Raw genomic sequence first — 17,797 nt, forward strand, 5'->3', positions numbered from 1 at the left:
AATTTACAAACGTTATATAACAATTAAAAACGCGAGTAGCCCAAATCTTACGTGACATAACCAATTAAGAATGTGAGGGGTTCAGCGCTCGAAGGCAGCGAAGTTTAAAACGATTAAGAACGCAATTTGTACTGGTACAAGTCTTTAGGCGCTAATATTAATTTAACCTAAAACGATTAACAACGCAAATTTGTACTGGTACAAGTCTTTCACACACTAAAACGTTGCTAATAGTTAACCAAAGGGAACTCATTTTGTGGCAATTGATTATTTCTGCTGAGTTGCACAATTTACAATTGCAACATCATTCAACGCAGGTGTGAAGTGATATTTACAAGTGTTGTAGTGTTGTAGCCTGTTGTGAAATTACTTCCAGTGGAAGCAGTAAACACTAAAAAATTTTGCTTCTGTTCAGAAGTTAATGCATCGCCATTAAAAAAAGCAACTGTTTTACTGGAAATGTCGTTAAAAATGGCATGTGTAGCTGTAAGGTAAAGAATAACGTGAGGAGAAGCGGCTTTTGGTAATATCCAAACGAAAATTTACATCTCAATGTGGGGTTATTATTGCGTGACGAGACAAACGTGCATAACCTTTATCGGGAACCCTGCATTAAGCCGAGTAGAAATCTTTCTAATTCGAAAGGAAACAACTATTTCGATTAAAGGCAAACGTCAAAGTTTACCATTTTTAACCAAGCCAAAGTATATGAGTCGCAAAGCGTGTAACCGTCGCGACTGACAAATACAGCATTTTCTCCGCAAAAATAAAAAAAAAAATGCTTGAACTGAAAGACGTTTGAATTCGTCCATGATATGTTTGAACAACAACCTTCTTTGATTCTGCTATCTTTGACAAAACTGTTCAGCCATATTTCCGCTAATTTAGGCACCACAGCTCAGTTTTTCAATTCCTTCCCTCACTTCAATATTGGTAATGCTGTCGTGTCGTGTTGAAATTCACTTTACATAAAAATCACACTAAAAAAGGGAATATTGTACCATGTTTTCTTTATTACTTTAGAGGATGTTGTTTTTCTTACCTGCAACCTCCCCCCGCCCCCCCCCCCGGCTAAATAATTTGAACTAATAATTATTTGTTGACCTTTATTGGAAAGATAAATGCAAAGAGTCAATTCTTTTTTGGCACTTAAAAAAAACTGCGAAGGGTCTTTGAACAAAAAAATTCGTCTCCTCTTGCAAAAGCCCGCCATCCTTGGGAAGGGAAGAGGAAAAGTTGAACATCTTTAAGTTTTTAATTTTTTTCTCGGACATTACCATGTAAATAATATGCAAATGATAAGATAATACGCTTATACGCCCACATCCAGGAAAGAGTTAAGCTGGATGATTTAAGAAACTTTGCATTGAAAATTTTTTCCATAGCAAGTTTGGATTGAAGAAACAGTTCTTTCAGATTTTCTCTTGCAGGGAAGGTGGTACGGCCACCCGAGTACCCCCACAATGCACAACCTTGTTGTCAGTACTTCTTGTTTAATCTTGAACGGTACAAATATGTTTTGTACTACACTTGGCCATCCACTGATGATCACCTTCATCAGCTTGGCTTTCTCTTTTTATCAAGACGAAGCACCCTTTATTTTCACATTTGGGTGATCATGTTTGTGGCAAAGGAAGACGTGACATGCTGTCAAGATTGAGTGCCCATCATTAACGTCGAGCTACTGGATAAGCAAGAACTAGCTGTTGTGGTCCAAAGAGGGTCAGCAGAGGGCGATGATCTGTTATAATTGCGGAGAAGTGACCATACAAGTACTGACAAAAACGCTTTAATCCAAAAATGATGCTTAATGACTCTTTTTCTAACTTGAAGTAGTTTTGTTGGGCCTGGATCAGGGTACAAGAGGTGCACTCAACAGGCCAAAAGTGTCTGATGAGACAGAACTTCTCCAGCATGATGAAGCAACGCATGAGAGAAAAAGTGTATCATCAAGCTGTACTATATTTGGTAGTTAAGTATCAGTTGCATCTTTTTAAACTTTGGATCATTCCCAAGGTTTATTATTCTACAATAGGCTGTCTGGGGCTGCCAGGACTGTGGAGTGATATGGCATAAATTGTGAATAGAAAATTATGAGCCCCAGAAAGAACTTCAATGCAGCAACCTCTTTAGGCCTTGGGGCAACACGAATGGCTGTAAGTTTATCTTTAGTGGGATGTAAGCCCTCGCCATCTATCTTGTGACCAAGGTAAACAACTATATTAAACAATTATATTATAGAAACTGCAGTGGTAAAGCGAGTGGCAGCAAATCAATAAAAATGGTATCACACATGTGTAGATAAAAATGATATCCACACGTGTGTGATATCATTTGTGAACAATCAGCTCGCAAAGTTAGCCATGTTCAATGCTCAGTGACCCAACGTTTATGAATAATGAGTCGAAACATCTTCGGATATTTCTCGGCAATCTTCGGTAATCTTCGGAAACATTCGCACAACCTTCGGACAACATTTTGAAAATCTTCGGAAATCTACGTAAAAGCGTCAAAAACCTCGTTATTAGTAGGTCTATGTAAAAAACAAAATAATACATGGTTGCTTGCTATGTTCAACACTTGAAGATGCGCTCATTCGTGAGATATCGATTTGAACACGAGAACATAAATATCATCATCCTCTATTTCTCAGTGTCTTCTTTATGAGTTATGGTATTTTCTCATGAACTCTTAGCAGGTTCCTCAGTACGTAGTGTTGTGCTGTAAATTCCAAATTAATTTCGATAACTTCAATTTTCTCTTTCACTCGTGTCCTTTTCTGACTCTGTCTCTCTTCCCTTTTTATTGACACTGTAGCTTAGGAGATGACTGCTAACTTACAGCCACGACAGCTGAGTATTGTGATCAAAAACTCCCGTAGGCAATTCTTTTAACTGGTTAAGGGAAATCCATCTATAGATAAATAATACCAAATCGTTAACTTAATGTTGAATTTTAACAACGTCGACAAGAAAGCTTACTTGTTTATGACTATCACTTAACCCTCATGAATACCAGATAGTTTGTGGCCACAACTTTTAGCATTAATGACCTTCAATCGATAAAAAAGAAAAATGTTATCTTTATTCATAGGTCTGTTCAGTGACTGCTGGAGCCCATTGTGAATGTCCGTCAGGGCTGTTGTACTACTCTTCAATTATTGATAATTTTATACGTACGCTCAAGAGGAAAGCATTTTCAAATAAACCTTTTACAAAGAGATGAGGTGTTCTCAGTTTCTTTTTATAGGTTATGGTATACATCAGTACGTAATATTCTGTTATGTAATTACAAATTTTTTACTTGTAAAAAAATTTGAAAATTTTGAAAAGCTACGAGTTTTCATTTACTCCTATACCCGTCACCTTCTTTGACTCTGTCTCACTTCCATTTAAATGCAGCTAGAACGTTTTTTATTAAAACAAGTCCTTTCCTGTGCACGTGCACGTTGGCTATATGCTAATTAAATATAATGAGAAAGAAAACTTTAACAATCGCGTTATTGTCTTTTCGATCAAAAAGGTTTAGAAAGCAATTTATTAGCTCTCCATGGTGCTCCGTGCTTTAGGCTGCATGGCACTCATGCTTACATAGTCAACAATCTGCTTGAGCTTGGCCTCGCTAAATTCCTCGGTCTCGAGGTATTTGTTTAGTGCTTGGATAAACACCAGTCTCCCTTTTACTTTCTGGCGCCAAAGTAATTTCCAATTTAAAACCTTCATAGCGAAAACCGTGGGATGAGGCCTGGTAGCGGTCATCCGAGTAAGAAAGGTATAAAGCTGATAAGACATCGATATTGCTTCAAAAGGTGAAAACCGTTCAAAACCGCTGGCAACGAATTAAAAGGAAAAAGAAGAAACACTCTGAATTTACGGCGCTCATTACATTACGCCTACCATCTAAAGCACCAGCCCCCTCCCAACGAAAAATTACTGGCTACGGGCCTCTATTGTAAAGAAATACGTTGAAATTTGTTTTCTAAAGCTACAGAAATCCCCTGTGAAACTGATAAGGAGAGCAAGGATTTATCCTACTCACAGTGTTTTTAGGTTTGTTAAGTTTTTAAAAACTCCTGCAGGTAAGTATTCCAACTGGTTACGAGACAAGTCTCTAGAAAAATAATTGTACAATAGAGTGAAAAATCCAGATCAAATGTTTAAAAATGGGCTTTAAAACTTGTAAAGAAAAACATACAGCAACAGCGCGGGTAAAACACTAATTCTTGGGAAAGAATTAAAAAGAAACTTGACTATAAAGAAGTTACGATAACAATCTATCTTATGATGTTTGTAAAATAGGTTCGTAGTGATGCTTGTTCACGGCTTTCGTCTAAACTAAATAAAAAAGTTCTTATAATCAAGCTCCTGGATAAGTGTTTTAAGTGATCTTCGTTCTATGCTATCCTGGACAAAATTATTCAGACAAGTATAACATCGAGTCGTAGTTAACTTAATAATTAAACAAAAATATTAATAAAAACTAAATAAAAACTTCCCAGTATCAAGGTCCTGTAGACTATCTTTTAGTGATCTCCTTTTTTCGACTTTTTGCAAGTTTACAAGCAAGAAAAGAAGAATAGCGGGTAAGTTGTTCTATCTCGAACCCCATTCTTGTAAACTCTCAAGGGACTGCTTTAATTTCTCAAGGGAATACTTTCCGCTGTGGGTGACCAAAGCGCGTGACTTGTAAAGTGTCACTCTATAGTTGTGCTTCAAAACTTCCGCTCTTGTAGAAAAAACGTTGACCTGTCAAATTTACAAACGTTATATAACAATTAAAAACGCGAGTAGCCCAAATCTTACGTGACATAACCAATTAAGAATGTGAGGGGTTCAGCGCTCGAAGGCAGCGAAGTTTAAAACGATTAAGAACGCAATTTGTACTGGTACAAGTCTTTAGGCGCTAATATTAATTTAACCTAAAACGATTAACAACGCAAATTTGTACTGGTACAAGTCTTTCACACACTAAAACGTTGCTAATAGTTAACCAAAGGGAACTCATTTTGTGGCAATTGATTATTTCTGCTGAGTTGCACAATTTACAATTGCAACATCATTCAACGCAGGTGTGAAGTGATATTTACAAGTGTTGTAGTGTTGTAGCCTGTTGTGAAATTACTTCCAGTGGAAGCAGTAAACACTAAAAAATTTTGCTTCTGTTCAGAAGTTAATGCATCGCCATTAAAAAAAGCAACTGTTTTACTGGAAATGTCGTTAAAAATGGCATGTGTAGCTGTAAGGTAAAGAATAACGTGAGGAGAAGCGGCTTTTGGTAATATCCAAACGAAAATTTACATCTCAATGTGGGGTTATTATTGCGTGACGAGACAAACGTGCATAACCTTTATCGGGAACCCTGCATTAAGCCGAGTAGAAATCTTTCTAATTCGAAAGGAAACAACTATTTCGATTAAAGGCAAACGTCAAAGTTTACCATTTTTAACCAAGCCAAAGTATATGAGTCGCAAAGCGTGTAACCGTCGCGACTGACAAATACAGCATTTTCTCCGCAAAAATAAAAAAAAAATGCTTGAACTGAAAGACGTTTGAATTCGTCCATGATATGTTTGAACAACAATGCCCAGGATAAACCTTCTTTGATTCTGCTATCTTTGACAAAACTGTTCAGCCATATTTCCGCTAATTTAGGCACCACAGCTCAGTTTTTCAATTCCTTCCCTCACTTCAATATTGGTAATGCTGTCGTGTCGTGTTGAAATTCACTTTACATAAAAATCACACTAAAAAAGGGAATATTGTACCATGTTTTCTTTATTACTTTAGAGGATGTTGTTTTTCTTACCTGCTCCCTCCCCCCGCCCCCCCCCCCCCCCCCGGCTAAATAATTTGAACTAATAATTATTTGTTGACCTTTATTGGAAAGATAAATGCAAAGAGTCAATTCTTTTTTGGCACTTAAAAAAAAACTGCGAAGGATCTTTGAACAAAAAAATTCGTCTCCTCTTGCAAAAGCCCGCCATCCTTGGGAAGGGAAGAGGAAAAGTTGAACATCTTTAAGTTTTTAATTTTTTTCTCGGACATTACCATGTAAATAATATGCAAATGATAAGATAATACGCTTATACGCCCACATCCAGGAAAGAGTTAAGCTGGATGATTTAAGAAACTTTGCATTGAAAATTCTTTCCATAGCAAGTTTGGATTGAAGAAACAGTTCTTTCAGATTTTCTCTTGCAGGGAAGGTGGTACGGCCACCCGAGTACCCCCACAATGCACAACCTTGTTGTCAGTACTTCTTGTTTAATCTTGAACGGTATAAATATGTTTTGTACTACACTTGGCCATCCACTGATGATCACCTTCATCAGCTTGGCTTTCTCTTTTTATCAAGACGAAGCACCCTTTATTTTCACATTTGGGTGATCATGTTTGTGGCAAAGGAAGACGTGACATGCTGTCAAGATTGAGTGCCCATCATTAACGTCGAGCTACTGGATAAGCAAGAACTAGCTGTTGTGGTCCAAAGAGGGTCAGCAGAGGGCGATGATCTGTTATAATTGCGGAGAAGTGACCATACAAGTACTGACAAAAACGCTTTAATCCAAAAATGATGCTTAATGACTCTTTTTCTAACTTGAAGTAGTTTTGTTGGGCCTGGATCAGGGTACAAGAGGTGCACTCAACAGGCCAAAAGTGTCTGATGAGACAGAACTTCTCCAGCATGATGAAGCAACGCATGAGAGAAAAAGTGTATCATCAAGCTGTACTATAATTGGTAGTTAAGTATCAGTTGCATCTTTTTAAACTTTGGATCATTCCCAAGGTTTATTATTCTACAATAGGCTGTCTAGGGCTGCCAGGACTGTGGAGTGATATGGCATAAATTGTGAATAGAAAACTATGAGCCCCAGAAAGAACTTCAATGCAGCAACCTCTTTAGGCCTTGGGGCAACACGAATGGCTGTAAGTTTATCTTTAGTGGGATGTAAGCCCTCGCCATCTATCTTGTGACCAAGGTAAACAACTGATGGCTGAAGAAATCTGCGCTTTGCCATGCTCATTCTGAAGCCAGCATTAAGAAGTCGTTCCAAAACTCAGAAAAGCGCGTAGAGATGATCTTCTCGAACAGTTCCTACCACCAGAATGTCATTAAGTCGACTGACTGCCTTCAGTTGTCAGACAGTAAGTTGTCCATAATTATCTGAAAAATGGCTTTCTTTCTTTCTTTCTTTCTTTCTTTCTTTCTTTCTCTCTCTCTCTCTCTCTCTCTCTCTCTTTCTTTCTTTCTTTCTTTCTTTCTTACTTCCTTTCTTTCTTTCTAAGAATAGGGGCCGCACTGACAGCAAAGGTTACTCTTTCGTTACCCCATCCTTCTCTATTTTCGGAAATGTGTTCTCCACTTTTGACTGCAGGGCATAAGGAACTGGTCTACCTTTGTGGAATTTAGCCTCTTTATTTTCATTAAATACGACAAATGTGCCCTTTTATCATCCAAGATGATTCTGAAATAATTCGCTGTATTGTTCAAGGAGAGAGTCCAAAGTACGGTTTCCCGTGGAATCTGGCATTGAAGAAGCGGGTGGAGACAAGAGGCCATTGTGATTTAACAGTGGCAAGTTTTCAATCGAAAACGAAGTTATCATCCATGAGCCAGTTTCTACCAAATAAAGCACAAGATCCTTCCTGTACAATAAGAAAGGGTAACGAGAACTGCAATCCTGAATATTCAATATTTACAACTGCTTCCCCTTAGGGAAGCACAGTTTCACCTGTGTAGGTAAACAACATCGCATTGGTTGGTTTAAGAGTAACATCAGGGCAAAATTATCTATGGAATTAAGTGGTGCAGTAGACAAGGCACAGGCTAACTGCATAAAGCAATCGTTATTCTCAATCTTCAAAGGCAGAGAAATTTCAGACTTGGACATAGGCTTGGCGCATGGAGCTGGTGTACACGACCGTAACATTGTGCGTGTGGTCTAATTTCGTGTTTAGAGAACAACACGATTTCTGTGCAAGGACCCAAAAAAATTAGGTACAAATTAGACATGTTAGGCACAGTTTAGGCACAGTTGAGGCACGGCCTTTGTGCATTTTAGGCATAGTTTTCGCCCGTTTTTGGTGCAGTTTTGGCACAGACAAGGCATTGTTAAGTCATGGTTAGGCACAGTTTAGGAACGCCCCAAGTGCAATTTACTTAGACTTAAGCACGCTTTATGAATACGTTTGGCATCTGAACACGGAGAATTGCATTTTAAAGCTTAAAATGAAATGAAAAAACACCGATAGATATTAAAGTGGATCGTAAATGGAAAATCATAAAGTAAAGGGTGCTAAAACCGTGAAGGAATATATCTTTCCTTCGGCAAGAAGACCTCTTGTCATGGCGCTTTCTATATGTTTTTTGACTAATAATAATAATAATAATAATAATAATAATAATAATAATAATAATAAATCCTCCAAATGGCTTCCACAACTGCTTCCACAACTACAAATGGCTTCCATAACTACGATTCACGGACTTGATCACGACTAAATGCAGCTTCTGAAGTCTTCAGAACGGAAAATGGTAATGCACAATATTTGTTCGAACTTGGAGGGAATTTTTTGGAAGGATAGGTGAAGCCATCGAGTGATAAATTGACTGCAAAATCCGTAGGGCTTTAATTAAATACTTAGGCTTCAGCGGGAAAAACTAATTGAAACATCCTGCATGCGGAATCTCACGGCTTCTAAAATTGCGAAATTTTGACGCTTTTAACCATTTCTCTTGAATGAGAATTAATCTAAAACAAAGTGTCTTTTAAGTTACTTTCATTTGTACAGGTTTAGTTTGGAATTTCAGGCTTTTGAAGCGGACAGTTTTGAAATGCACGCGGTGTTAACAATAACCCACCTTTCACCAGAGTAGTTTTTGATAGTTTAGTATTTTGTACAATGACTTCGTGTTTTTGTGAGTGTTTAAAATGACGTGCGAAGGTGAAGAATTTTTTTCGCCGTCTTCAAGTTTGGTTTGGGATCTACTTATTAAGGTCGATAAGCACTTTAAATCATAAATTGGTCTTTCAGCATGTCTAGTTGTAATAAAAAGTTACTTCAGAAACGAATTATTTCTCTGAATTTCTTACGCATATTGTTTACTTTTTCCACTCCCACGTTTGTGTCAAATGCCTTAAAAGAGCAGAAACTTGGGGTGGGTGCGCGCTAAAACCTTTGGGCATCAATAGGTTAATGTGATTATTAAGCACAAAGCATAGTAACTATTGATTGTTGACGTTCACAGTAAATCGTTCGTTGACTCGTTAGAAGGCGCAGCTGGCGATAAGCAAATGGAAAGCAAGGTCAGATATTTTTGTTTCTCCTTAACTCATTCCTGTCTCGCCCTTTAAATAGTACAAGTTATGATGTTTCTTTAAAAAAACTATTTTATGATTTGTTTAGTGTGCGGGAGCCTCTTTGATTCCGACAGTTTATGCGTGGAGTTGTTGGAACAGAAGTTAAAGCACGAATTAGCGTATTTCACGATTTTTATACAGTTTAGGCATAGTTTTTGTGCAGTTTAGGGACAGTTAAGGCACGAGCTTAGCATAGTTTAGGCAAAGTTTATGCACAGTTTGGGCACCTGTTGTAAGGCACAGTTTATGCACGGTTTTAGTACTGTTTCGGCACAGTTTAGACACAGATTGCACAGGCTCGGCACAGTTTTGGTACACTTGAAACACAGGTTATGCAAAAAACCCTGACATTTGAGCACTTGCACAGTAAAGAGCGTTTCGTGATTAGGAAACGGTCAAAAATTTAGTTTTATTTTGAAAACAGATTGTATTATCTTGGTAACGTTATGACTGACGAAAAGCTAGTTTTATGTACATTTGAAATATGGTGTCTTTAAAACACCAAGATAAGTGGATAGAAAGACACTGCCACTTTTAGAATGCACTTTTCGATGAAAACGAGTATTGGGAGTCGCAAAAGTAATCAGGTGATAAAAAACAGCCCTCAGGGTTTTATTAGGTGAGCTTTTTAGGACATTTTTTAGTTGTACAAAGTGAAACTGTTAAAAATAATAATTAATAATAATACTACTACTACTACTACTAATAATAATAATAATGATGACGATGATGATGATGATGATGATGATGATAATAATAAATAATCCTTATCATTAAGGGTTTTTTAAAAACATTTGTCAATAAAAATTAACGACGTTTCGACCGATCTTCAGTCATTATCAACTTAAATGTAAGAAATAAAATCTGCATAGATATATATAGCTACAAAGAGGTAAAAATGTCTTAGAAATATTAACGAAGTAAAAATAATAAAAATTTAAGTTAAAGAATTTACAAAGTAGTTGCTAAAAAAACAATAAAAGGCATGCAAAGCTAATAAATAAAAGTTATTTAAACACTTTCGCACGAATAGAGTCAGATTGTACATTGAGACTAGGTCTCAGTTCGTGAATAAAAAACACTTCAAAAATAAGACAATCAAACTTCGTTTTACATTTCTGTAAAATCGAAAAATTCTTGGTTAGATCCTAAGGGGCGAAAGAATGTTCCTCACGATAATGTTTTCCAATTGATGACGATGCGTTCTTGTGCTCATCGACGCGTTGGTGCAAGTGGCAGCGCGTAAAACCAAAATGACCTGCATCGCACAGGTCACATTTGAAATGATAAACAAGATACTGTTGGTTTACGACCGGCGTCTTGACTTCACGTATTTTGAGATCTCGCTTGATCTAATGGCTGATGAAAACAGGTTGGATGGTGTTGTTGATTTTTTGGTCAAGGTTGCTCAGAAGCTTTAATGGCAATGAAACCTGTTACAGTAGAATTTATTAGGTCATCTGGGTATTCAAGACGAGAGACCAACAACTTAAGACGATCGCATTCTTCAGAGAAGTAGGTCCAGTTAGAAGAAAGTCGGAATGCACGATCCAGCATAGTTGTCAGTGGTCCGCGTTTATACCGATCGTCAACATGACTCTTGTAATGTAAGGCCTCTTCATATAGTTGACCGATAAAGAGGAAACGTTGATCGTTTGGTGCCCCTTCTAGGAGATGGATTAGATCCTGCTTACTGAGATTAAAGTGATGCGTTTGATTAAACCAGTCATTAGTAAATGCTTGGTCAGCAAGGATGTTTATTGTTTCTTCAAGAGGTACATTAGTGAACAAAACATCGTAGGAGACCAAAACGTCACCGTCTTTGAGTGTCAATGAATGGTTCACAGTCTCGAAGGTGTCTGTTATCGTCGTGTACTGATTAATAGCAAGCGGTTTAAGCTTGTCATCTAACAATTTCGCCAGCACATAGTTGTGGGTCTGTGTAGCTTCGAGTATTTCAGAATGTACATTAGTTTACGATTCTATCTGGAAAGTTTGAATGCTGTATTTCTTATCATTATTATTGCTGTATTTCATAAATGATACGTTCGATGTAAAAAAAAGCCATTTTCTGGACTGTTTTTTAACTATGTTTCTTCAAGATACGCTTTGAAGACATTTATTTGTTAGTTCTAAATTGAGTTTAAATGTTAACAGAATCTGATTTTGGGCAGCTTAACTACAGCATTTTAAAGTTCAATTTACAGCCAGTGTTATGCGCCAGGCCCATAGCATTAACGTCATACACCATAGACAACCATTCTACTTCAGGGACCTGTTCTTCGGAAAATGTTTTTTGACACACACTCTTCTTACAGACCCAAGCTATATGTTCGCTTCCATTGCAGTTCTGACACACAGCATGCCTAAATTTGCATTTAGATCTAGTCTGGCCAGAATTATCACATAAGAAACAAGTGTAAGAGGTAGGCTGTCGAGGTGATTTAGGAAAAACCACTTTACGACCAGCTGGTTTTTCTTGACCTTCATTACTACACGCACTGGTTGAGACAGATGCTATTGCACTAGCATGGATTCTTTAGCCGCTATCTCATCAGCAAGTGCCACTTGCATGGCTTGCTGAAACATGACATCTACACTGAGAAGCTTTTTACGAGTAGCTGGATTGTGAATGCCATACACAAACTGGTCGCGAAGCAAACGATTTAAAAACTCACAGAAGTTACAACTTGAGGCAAGAAGTCGTAAACGAGCGCTGCACACAGAGACAGTTTCATTCTCTTCTCGAAAACAATGGTGAGATCTAATCGCTCAGGCTTGAAATGCCGCTGAAGTAATTCACATATTTATTGATTGTTAAATATCGAGAAACCTTTGTGTTGATTTGGTTCGTGGGCGGACAATTAAGAGGCGAAGAATAAACTCAACAACAACGGTTTAATGGACAAGATTCGCCATTTTACATCCGAGCACATGGTCCAACTACGACCGCACAGTATCACGGTTGAATGACGTACATGTAGGCATGCAATGCGTACTCTAAACTTTTGACATATCAACATCCCTCCTTCTTTAGGAAAACTTGTAAATTTGAACAACTAAGAAAAATCACGTCTAAAGACTTTCTTATAACACTATTAAATTAAACACTCAGAAGTCTGATTGATAGGCTATGTCCACTGTTCAAATAAAACAATGTCAGTATAAAACAGTGTCAATGACTTATGGTCTCTACTTGTTCACGTAATCCTTGAAACGGATTGGCGGTCTGATTTCGCGCCTTGGTCGGTTTGCACTTAGTGACCGTCCAGGACTGTTAGTAGGTGCAATCTTCTCGACACCACACGACTGGCTGGTCACTTCTGGAGGATCCATGGGTGGGTCAATCATTCGCTGAGTTTCCTCTGGTAGTGTCACTGGTGTCACATCAGGAATACGACGCAGAACAACAGGGGACAGGTCGCGAGCCTTTGGTGTGACCTTGGTTGGTCTCACATGCACACGATTTCTTCTGTACATTCCGCCATCAGGACCACTGACTTGATAAGTGTTAGGACCCAGAATGTCAGTAACTTTGCCTAACTTCCAGTTTTGTCCTCCAGTGTGTTGAAAGAACACTGATTGTCCAACATCTATTTCTGAGAGTTTTCGGGACTTCCGGTCATGAGATTTCTTAATGCTGCGCTTGCGCGCTTCACGCTTCTCTTTTACAAAGGTGTCCTTTGGGCTACTGCTCATACTAGGCAGGAAACTACGTGTTCTTCTGTTAAACATCATTTCTGCTGGACTACGACCGGTGTCTTGACGGGGAGTGTTTCTTTGCTCCAATATTGCTTCATAAGGGTCACCTCCTTCCTTGTGAGTTTTCCGGAGAAGAGATTTCATGATCTTAACGGCTGATTCTGCTTTGCCATTGGCTCTCTGATGCATTGGTGATGAGGTAACATGAGCTTTGCCCCAGTTCTCCACAAATGAACTAAATTCCTGAGAGGTAAACTGTGGACCTCCGTCAGACACAATCATTCTCGGTATGCCATAACGGGCACAATGCTTCTTGAGCAATGTTACAACACGCGCACTCGTCATTGTTGTAAGCAAATCAATCTCAATGAAGTTGGAGTAGTAATCTACCACTGCCAAATAATGCTTTCCTGCAATTTCAAATAAGTCAAGACCAATCTTCTGCCATGATTCGTCACCATCACTGTGCTGCTTTAGAGGTTCTCACAAGTTCTGCGGCTTCATTTGCTGGCAAGTTTCACACATATCAGCTATTTGCTTAATGTCACTGGCCATGTTGGGCCAATACACTGTTCCTCTGGCTCGACGCAACATACTGTCACAACCTAGGTGGGCGCTGTGCAGTCTTCTCTTGATTGAAGGTCTCAGAGCCATGGAGATTACAACTGCTTCTCCTTTCACCAGAATTCCATCCACAACACTTAAACAGTCACGTACATCAAAGTACGGTAGTGCACACACAGGAGTTCCACGCTTGTGTGCTGGCCACCCTTCTAGCACTAATTTCATCACAGTTTGCAGACTTGTATCACATGAAATGGCTTCACGTATGTCATCAAGTCGCTTGTCTGGGATGTCACCAAACACATTGACATTCATGATTCGAGCGCGGTCACCCTGGTCATTTCCACCATCACTATCATCTGGGCGAGCTCTACTCAGTGTATCAGCAATGAGTAAGTCGGTACCCTTAACGAATACGAAGTTGACATCGTACCTGTGATACCGCGTCATAATGTCCTGAAGACGCTTAGGTGCTTGGCTCAAAGGCTTTCGTAATATGGCAGCGAGAGGTTTGTGATCATTCTCTACTTTTACGGGTCTGCCATAAGTGTACTGGTCAAATCTTTCCAGGCCATACAGAACAGATAAGGCTTCCTTTTCAATCTGCGCCCAATTTCTCTCAGATGGTGTCAGCGCTCGCGACGCATACTCTATGGGACGACCTTCTTGAAGCAGAACAGCACCAATGCCATGTTTGCTACTGTCCACTTGAATTACAACTTCCTTTGAAGCATCAAAATAGGCCAGGCATGGTGATTCTGAAAGGTTTCTCTTAAGCCTGTCAAAAGCACCCTCACATTCTGTGGACCACACGAATGGAGTGTCCTTCCGTGTTAGAGCACGGATTGGTTCAAGCGTTTCCGCAAGGTCGGGCAGGAACCTAGACATGTACTGCGCCATGCCACAGAGACGTTTCACACCTGCTACATCAGTAGGGGCTGGCATATCCCGGATCGCTTGCACTTTGGCTTCATCAACTTTCACACCATCCTTTGTGATTTTGTGACCATGGAAAGTAATTTCAGTTAAGCCGGTCTGCTGTTTGTCTTCATTTAGGACAATGTTCTTCTCAGCACACCTCTTCATGGTCTCAGTCAGTTTCCGCTGGTTGTCAATTTGAGCTTCCTTCACTGTTTGGCCACACCCAGCTATGACTACATCATCAACGACACTAAACACACCTTCTAGACCTCCCAAAGCTTCATCAAGCTTGCGCTGGAAGATCTCGCTTGATACCTTGAGTCCAAACGGAAGTCTCTTCCACCGATACCGACCAAAAGGGGTGATCATTGTGGTCAGTTTGCTGGACTCTTCGTCTAGTCTGACATGCCAATAAGCTTCTCGCACATCAAGCTTACTGAAAACTTTGGCGTCCTTGAGTTTGGGAAGTACATCATCAAGTACTGGCAGTTTGTAATATTCACGCTTGAGTGCTGCATTTAAAGGTTGCGGGTCAATGCATATGCGTAATTTGCCACTGGGCTTGTGAACAACAGCCATTTGACTGACCCACTCAGTTGGTTCAGTCACGGGAACGAGCACATCCTTTTCTACCAGTCGATCCAATTCCTCCTTCACAGCATTTTCAATCGCAAGGGGAATTTTCCTACACGGAAGCACTTTCGGTTGGGCATTTTCATCGATCCTAAGAGTGGCTTCTCCCAGATCACCGAGTTGAGGGGTCTTAATCTGAGAAATGAAACATTCCTCATTTATGGTTATAAAACCAAGTTCCTGAATGGTTTTGAGACCAAGCAGGTTAGTAAAACCATTTGGTACCACAATGAACTTTACTTCAGACTCTGCACTAGTGCGGGGATTCACAACCTTTAGAACGGTTTCCCCTAAGGGATTCATGTTAGTTTTGTTCCACATATTCAGACGAACCGTTGTCGTAAACACTTGGTGTTTCTTTACATGCTTCTGACAAATAGTGTTGACGTCAGCGGCACTGTCCAGTTGAAATTTAACATCATGTTCATTAACAGTTAACGTAGCACTGACGCTCTCTTCTTTATGGCTTACAGCCATGAGCCACTGATCATCATAATCAAAATTATCACCTTGGGACTGTGAAACTGTACTTTCTTGCACTTGGACTTAAAATGATTTCGACCTTTACACTTGTCACATGTCTTTCCCCATGCAGGACATTTCTCTTTCTTTCTTTCATGCTCGAAACCACAGAAATGACAGTTAACTTTCATTCCTTCATTGTCCTTCTTTGCATGTCTGTGTCCACCTTCAGATTTCTTACTGTGAGGGACTCTTGGAAAAGGTTTCTGAGATACTCTGTTCACTTTCGTTGCTACGCTCGAAGGATTGGAGTTGTCTCTAAACTCTTTGACTTGCCTGCTGGATTGTTCATAAGCTCTACAAACTTTTACGGCTTTCTCGAGGGTAAAAGAATCCACCCTAAGAAGTAACTCTTGAAGTTTTCCAGTCACAGTAAACACAATCTTGTCTCTCATCATCCTATCCTTCTCTTGAAAGTTGCAGGACGCCGCTCTTGTCTTCAGTTCGGTAAGGAATTTGTCAAATGGCTCTTGGCATGGAGTGTTCCAAAATCTATGTGATTCGAGGACTTCATTGTCTCTCGGATTACAGCAATTCTCTAGGGCTTCCAGCACTTTAGCGGGATTGTGTTTATCCTCGGCATTCTCCCACACGATGTTATCGTAAACCTCTAATACTTGAGGGCCTGCACAATTTAAAATGATTGCAGTTTGTATCTTATCATCCTTCGCGGATGCCCCAGAAGCGGCCAAATAAACCTCCATTTGCCTCTTCCATCGCTTGTAATTCTCGGATACGTTTCCCGAATTCACCTCTAACGGGGGTGGAATTCTGAACTGGCCGGATTCTGACGTCGCCATTCGCTTAATTGAATCCCGAAGCTGCCACCATGTTGATTTGGTTCGTGGGCGGACAATTAAGAGGCGAAGAATAAACTCAACAACAACGGTTTAATGGACAAGATTCGCCATTTTACATCCGAGCACATGGTCCAACTACGACCGCACAGTATCACGGTTGAATGACGTACATGTAGGCATGCAATGCGTACTCTAAACTTTTGACATATCAACACTTTGGATGGTCTCTTATACGGCTGATTAGGCCAGATGAAAACACACGCCAACAACACACTACATTTTAACATGGCGGCCATACAAGAACCCAGGTCCTTCCTTTATTGTGCATGCGTACAAAATCACTTACTAATACATTACACTTCCTCCCCTTCTAATATGTTTGTCTCAAAACCTAGCATCACAAGGATTCATGCAAATAAACAAACTTGAAACTTTTTAATATCAACAAAAGAAATGTCTCTGCTAGAGAAGATTGAGTCCTTAGCCTAAGAATGTTCTTAAAGTCACAAGTTAAGCCTATCTGGGGCTTTTCTCTCTCTGGCTGGGTATCTGCGCTTAGCTCTCACGGGCGAGTTCCTTGGAACTGTCTCACTCTGGTGCTGCATCGGTGATGGGGGTTCAGCCTCTGATACTGCGACAGGGATCTTCACTGGAGACTTAGAAACTATCTCTGGAGCTGCTGGAGACTGTCGAGTTGGGGACTCAGGAACTGGATGTGCAATAGGGTCTGGAATCTCAGCGGGTTGTTCCAGAGTTGTCGCTGGAACACTGGTACTCGGTGATGGTAATGGAGTTCTCGGTACTGCTACTGGCTCTGCCATGAAAGCCGGCAACTCCTCAGGATCCACTTCATCAAAGGCCTCTTCAGCATTCAAACGCTGCGTCTGCAGGAGGTGATCAATGTGAACATAGCGCAGTTCGCAACCAACTCTTGCAAGGTAGGTCAGTGGTCCCAACCACTCATCACTGTACCTGGGACCCACTTTTCCACTTCTCCCTGGGTACTTCGCACATTCACAGAGTCACGTGGTGACAGTTCTTGCATCTTGACACGACTCTTGTCATGTTGCCGCTGCTGTTTCCCTTGCTGGTCCTGGATGTGATCTTCCATGTTTGGCAGGAGCACGCTGAACTTGTTGCGAAGTTTGCGTCTCAATAACAGTTCTGATGGTGTCACTCCTGTCACTGAACGAGGAGTGTTTCTGTACTGGAACAAACGATTGACCAGTTGATGTTTCAGCGCACGCTTCTTACCACCTCTTCTCACACTTTCAGCATGTTTAAGTAATGCTTG

General features: G+C 40.0%; 1 protein-coding gene and 1 pseudogene across 1 annotated transcript; both read right to left on the bottom strand.

Moving 5' to 3' along the window:
• Window positions 1–10,368: 10,368 nt before the first annotated feature.
• On the bottom strand, window positions 10,369–10,918 carry LOC144650857 (uncharacterized; annotated as a pseudogene).
• Window positions 10,919–15,648: 4,730 nt separating this feature from the next.
• On the bottom strand, window positions 15,649–16,503 carry LOC144648334 (uncharacterized). Its single transcript, XM_078507927.1, has one exon. The coding sequence runs from the start codon at window positions 16,501–16,503 to the stop codon at window positions 15,649–15,651; it is 855 nt and encodes a 284-aa protein (XP_078364053.1).
• Window positions 16,504–17,797: the final 1,294 nt, after the last annotated feature.

This window comes from Oculina patagonica, chromosome 4, assembly GCF_052425735.1.
Source record: "Oculina patagonica isolate OP01 chromosome 4, crgOcupat, whole genome shotgun sequence".
NCBI lineage: Eukaryota > Metazoa > Cnidaria > Anthozoa > Scleractinia > Oculinidae > Oculina > Oculina patagonica.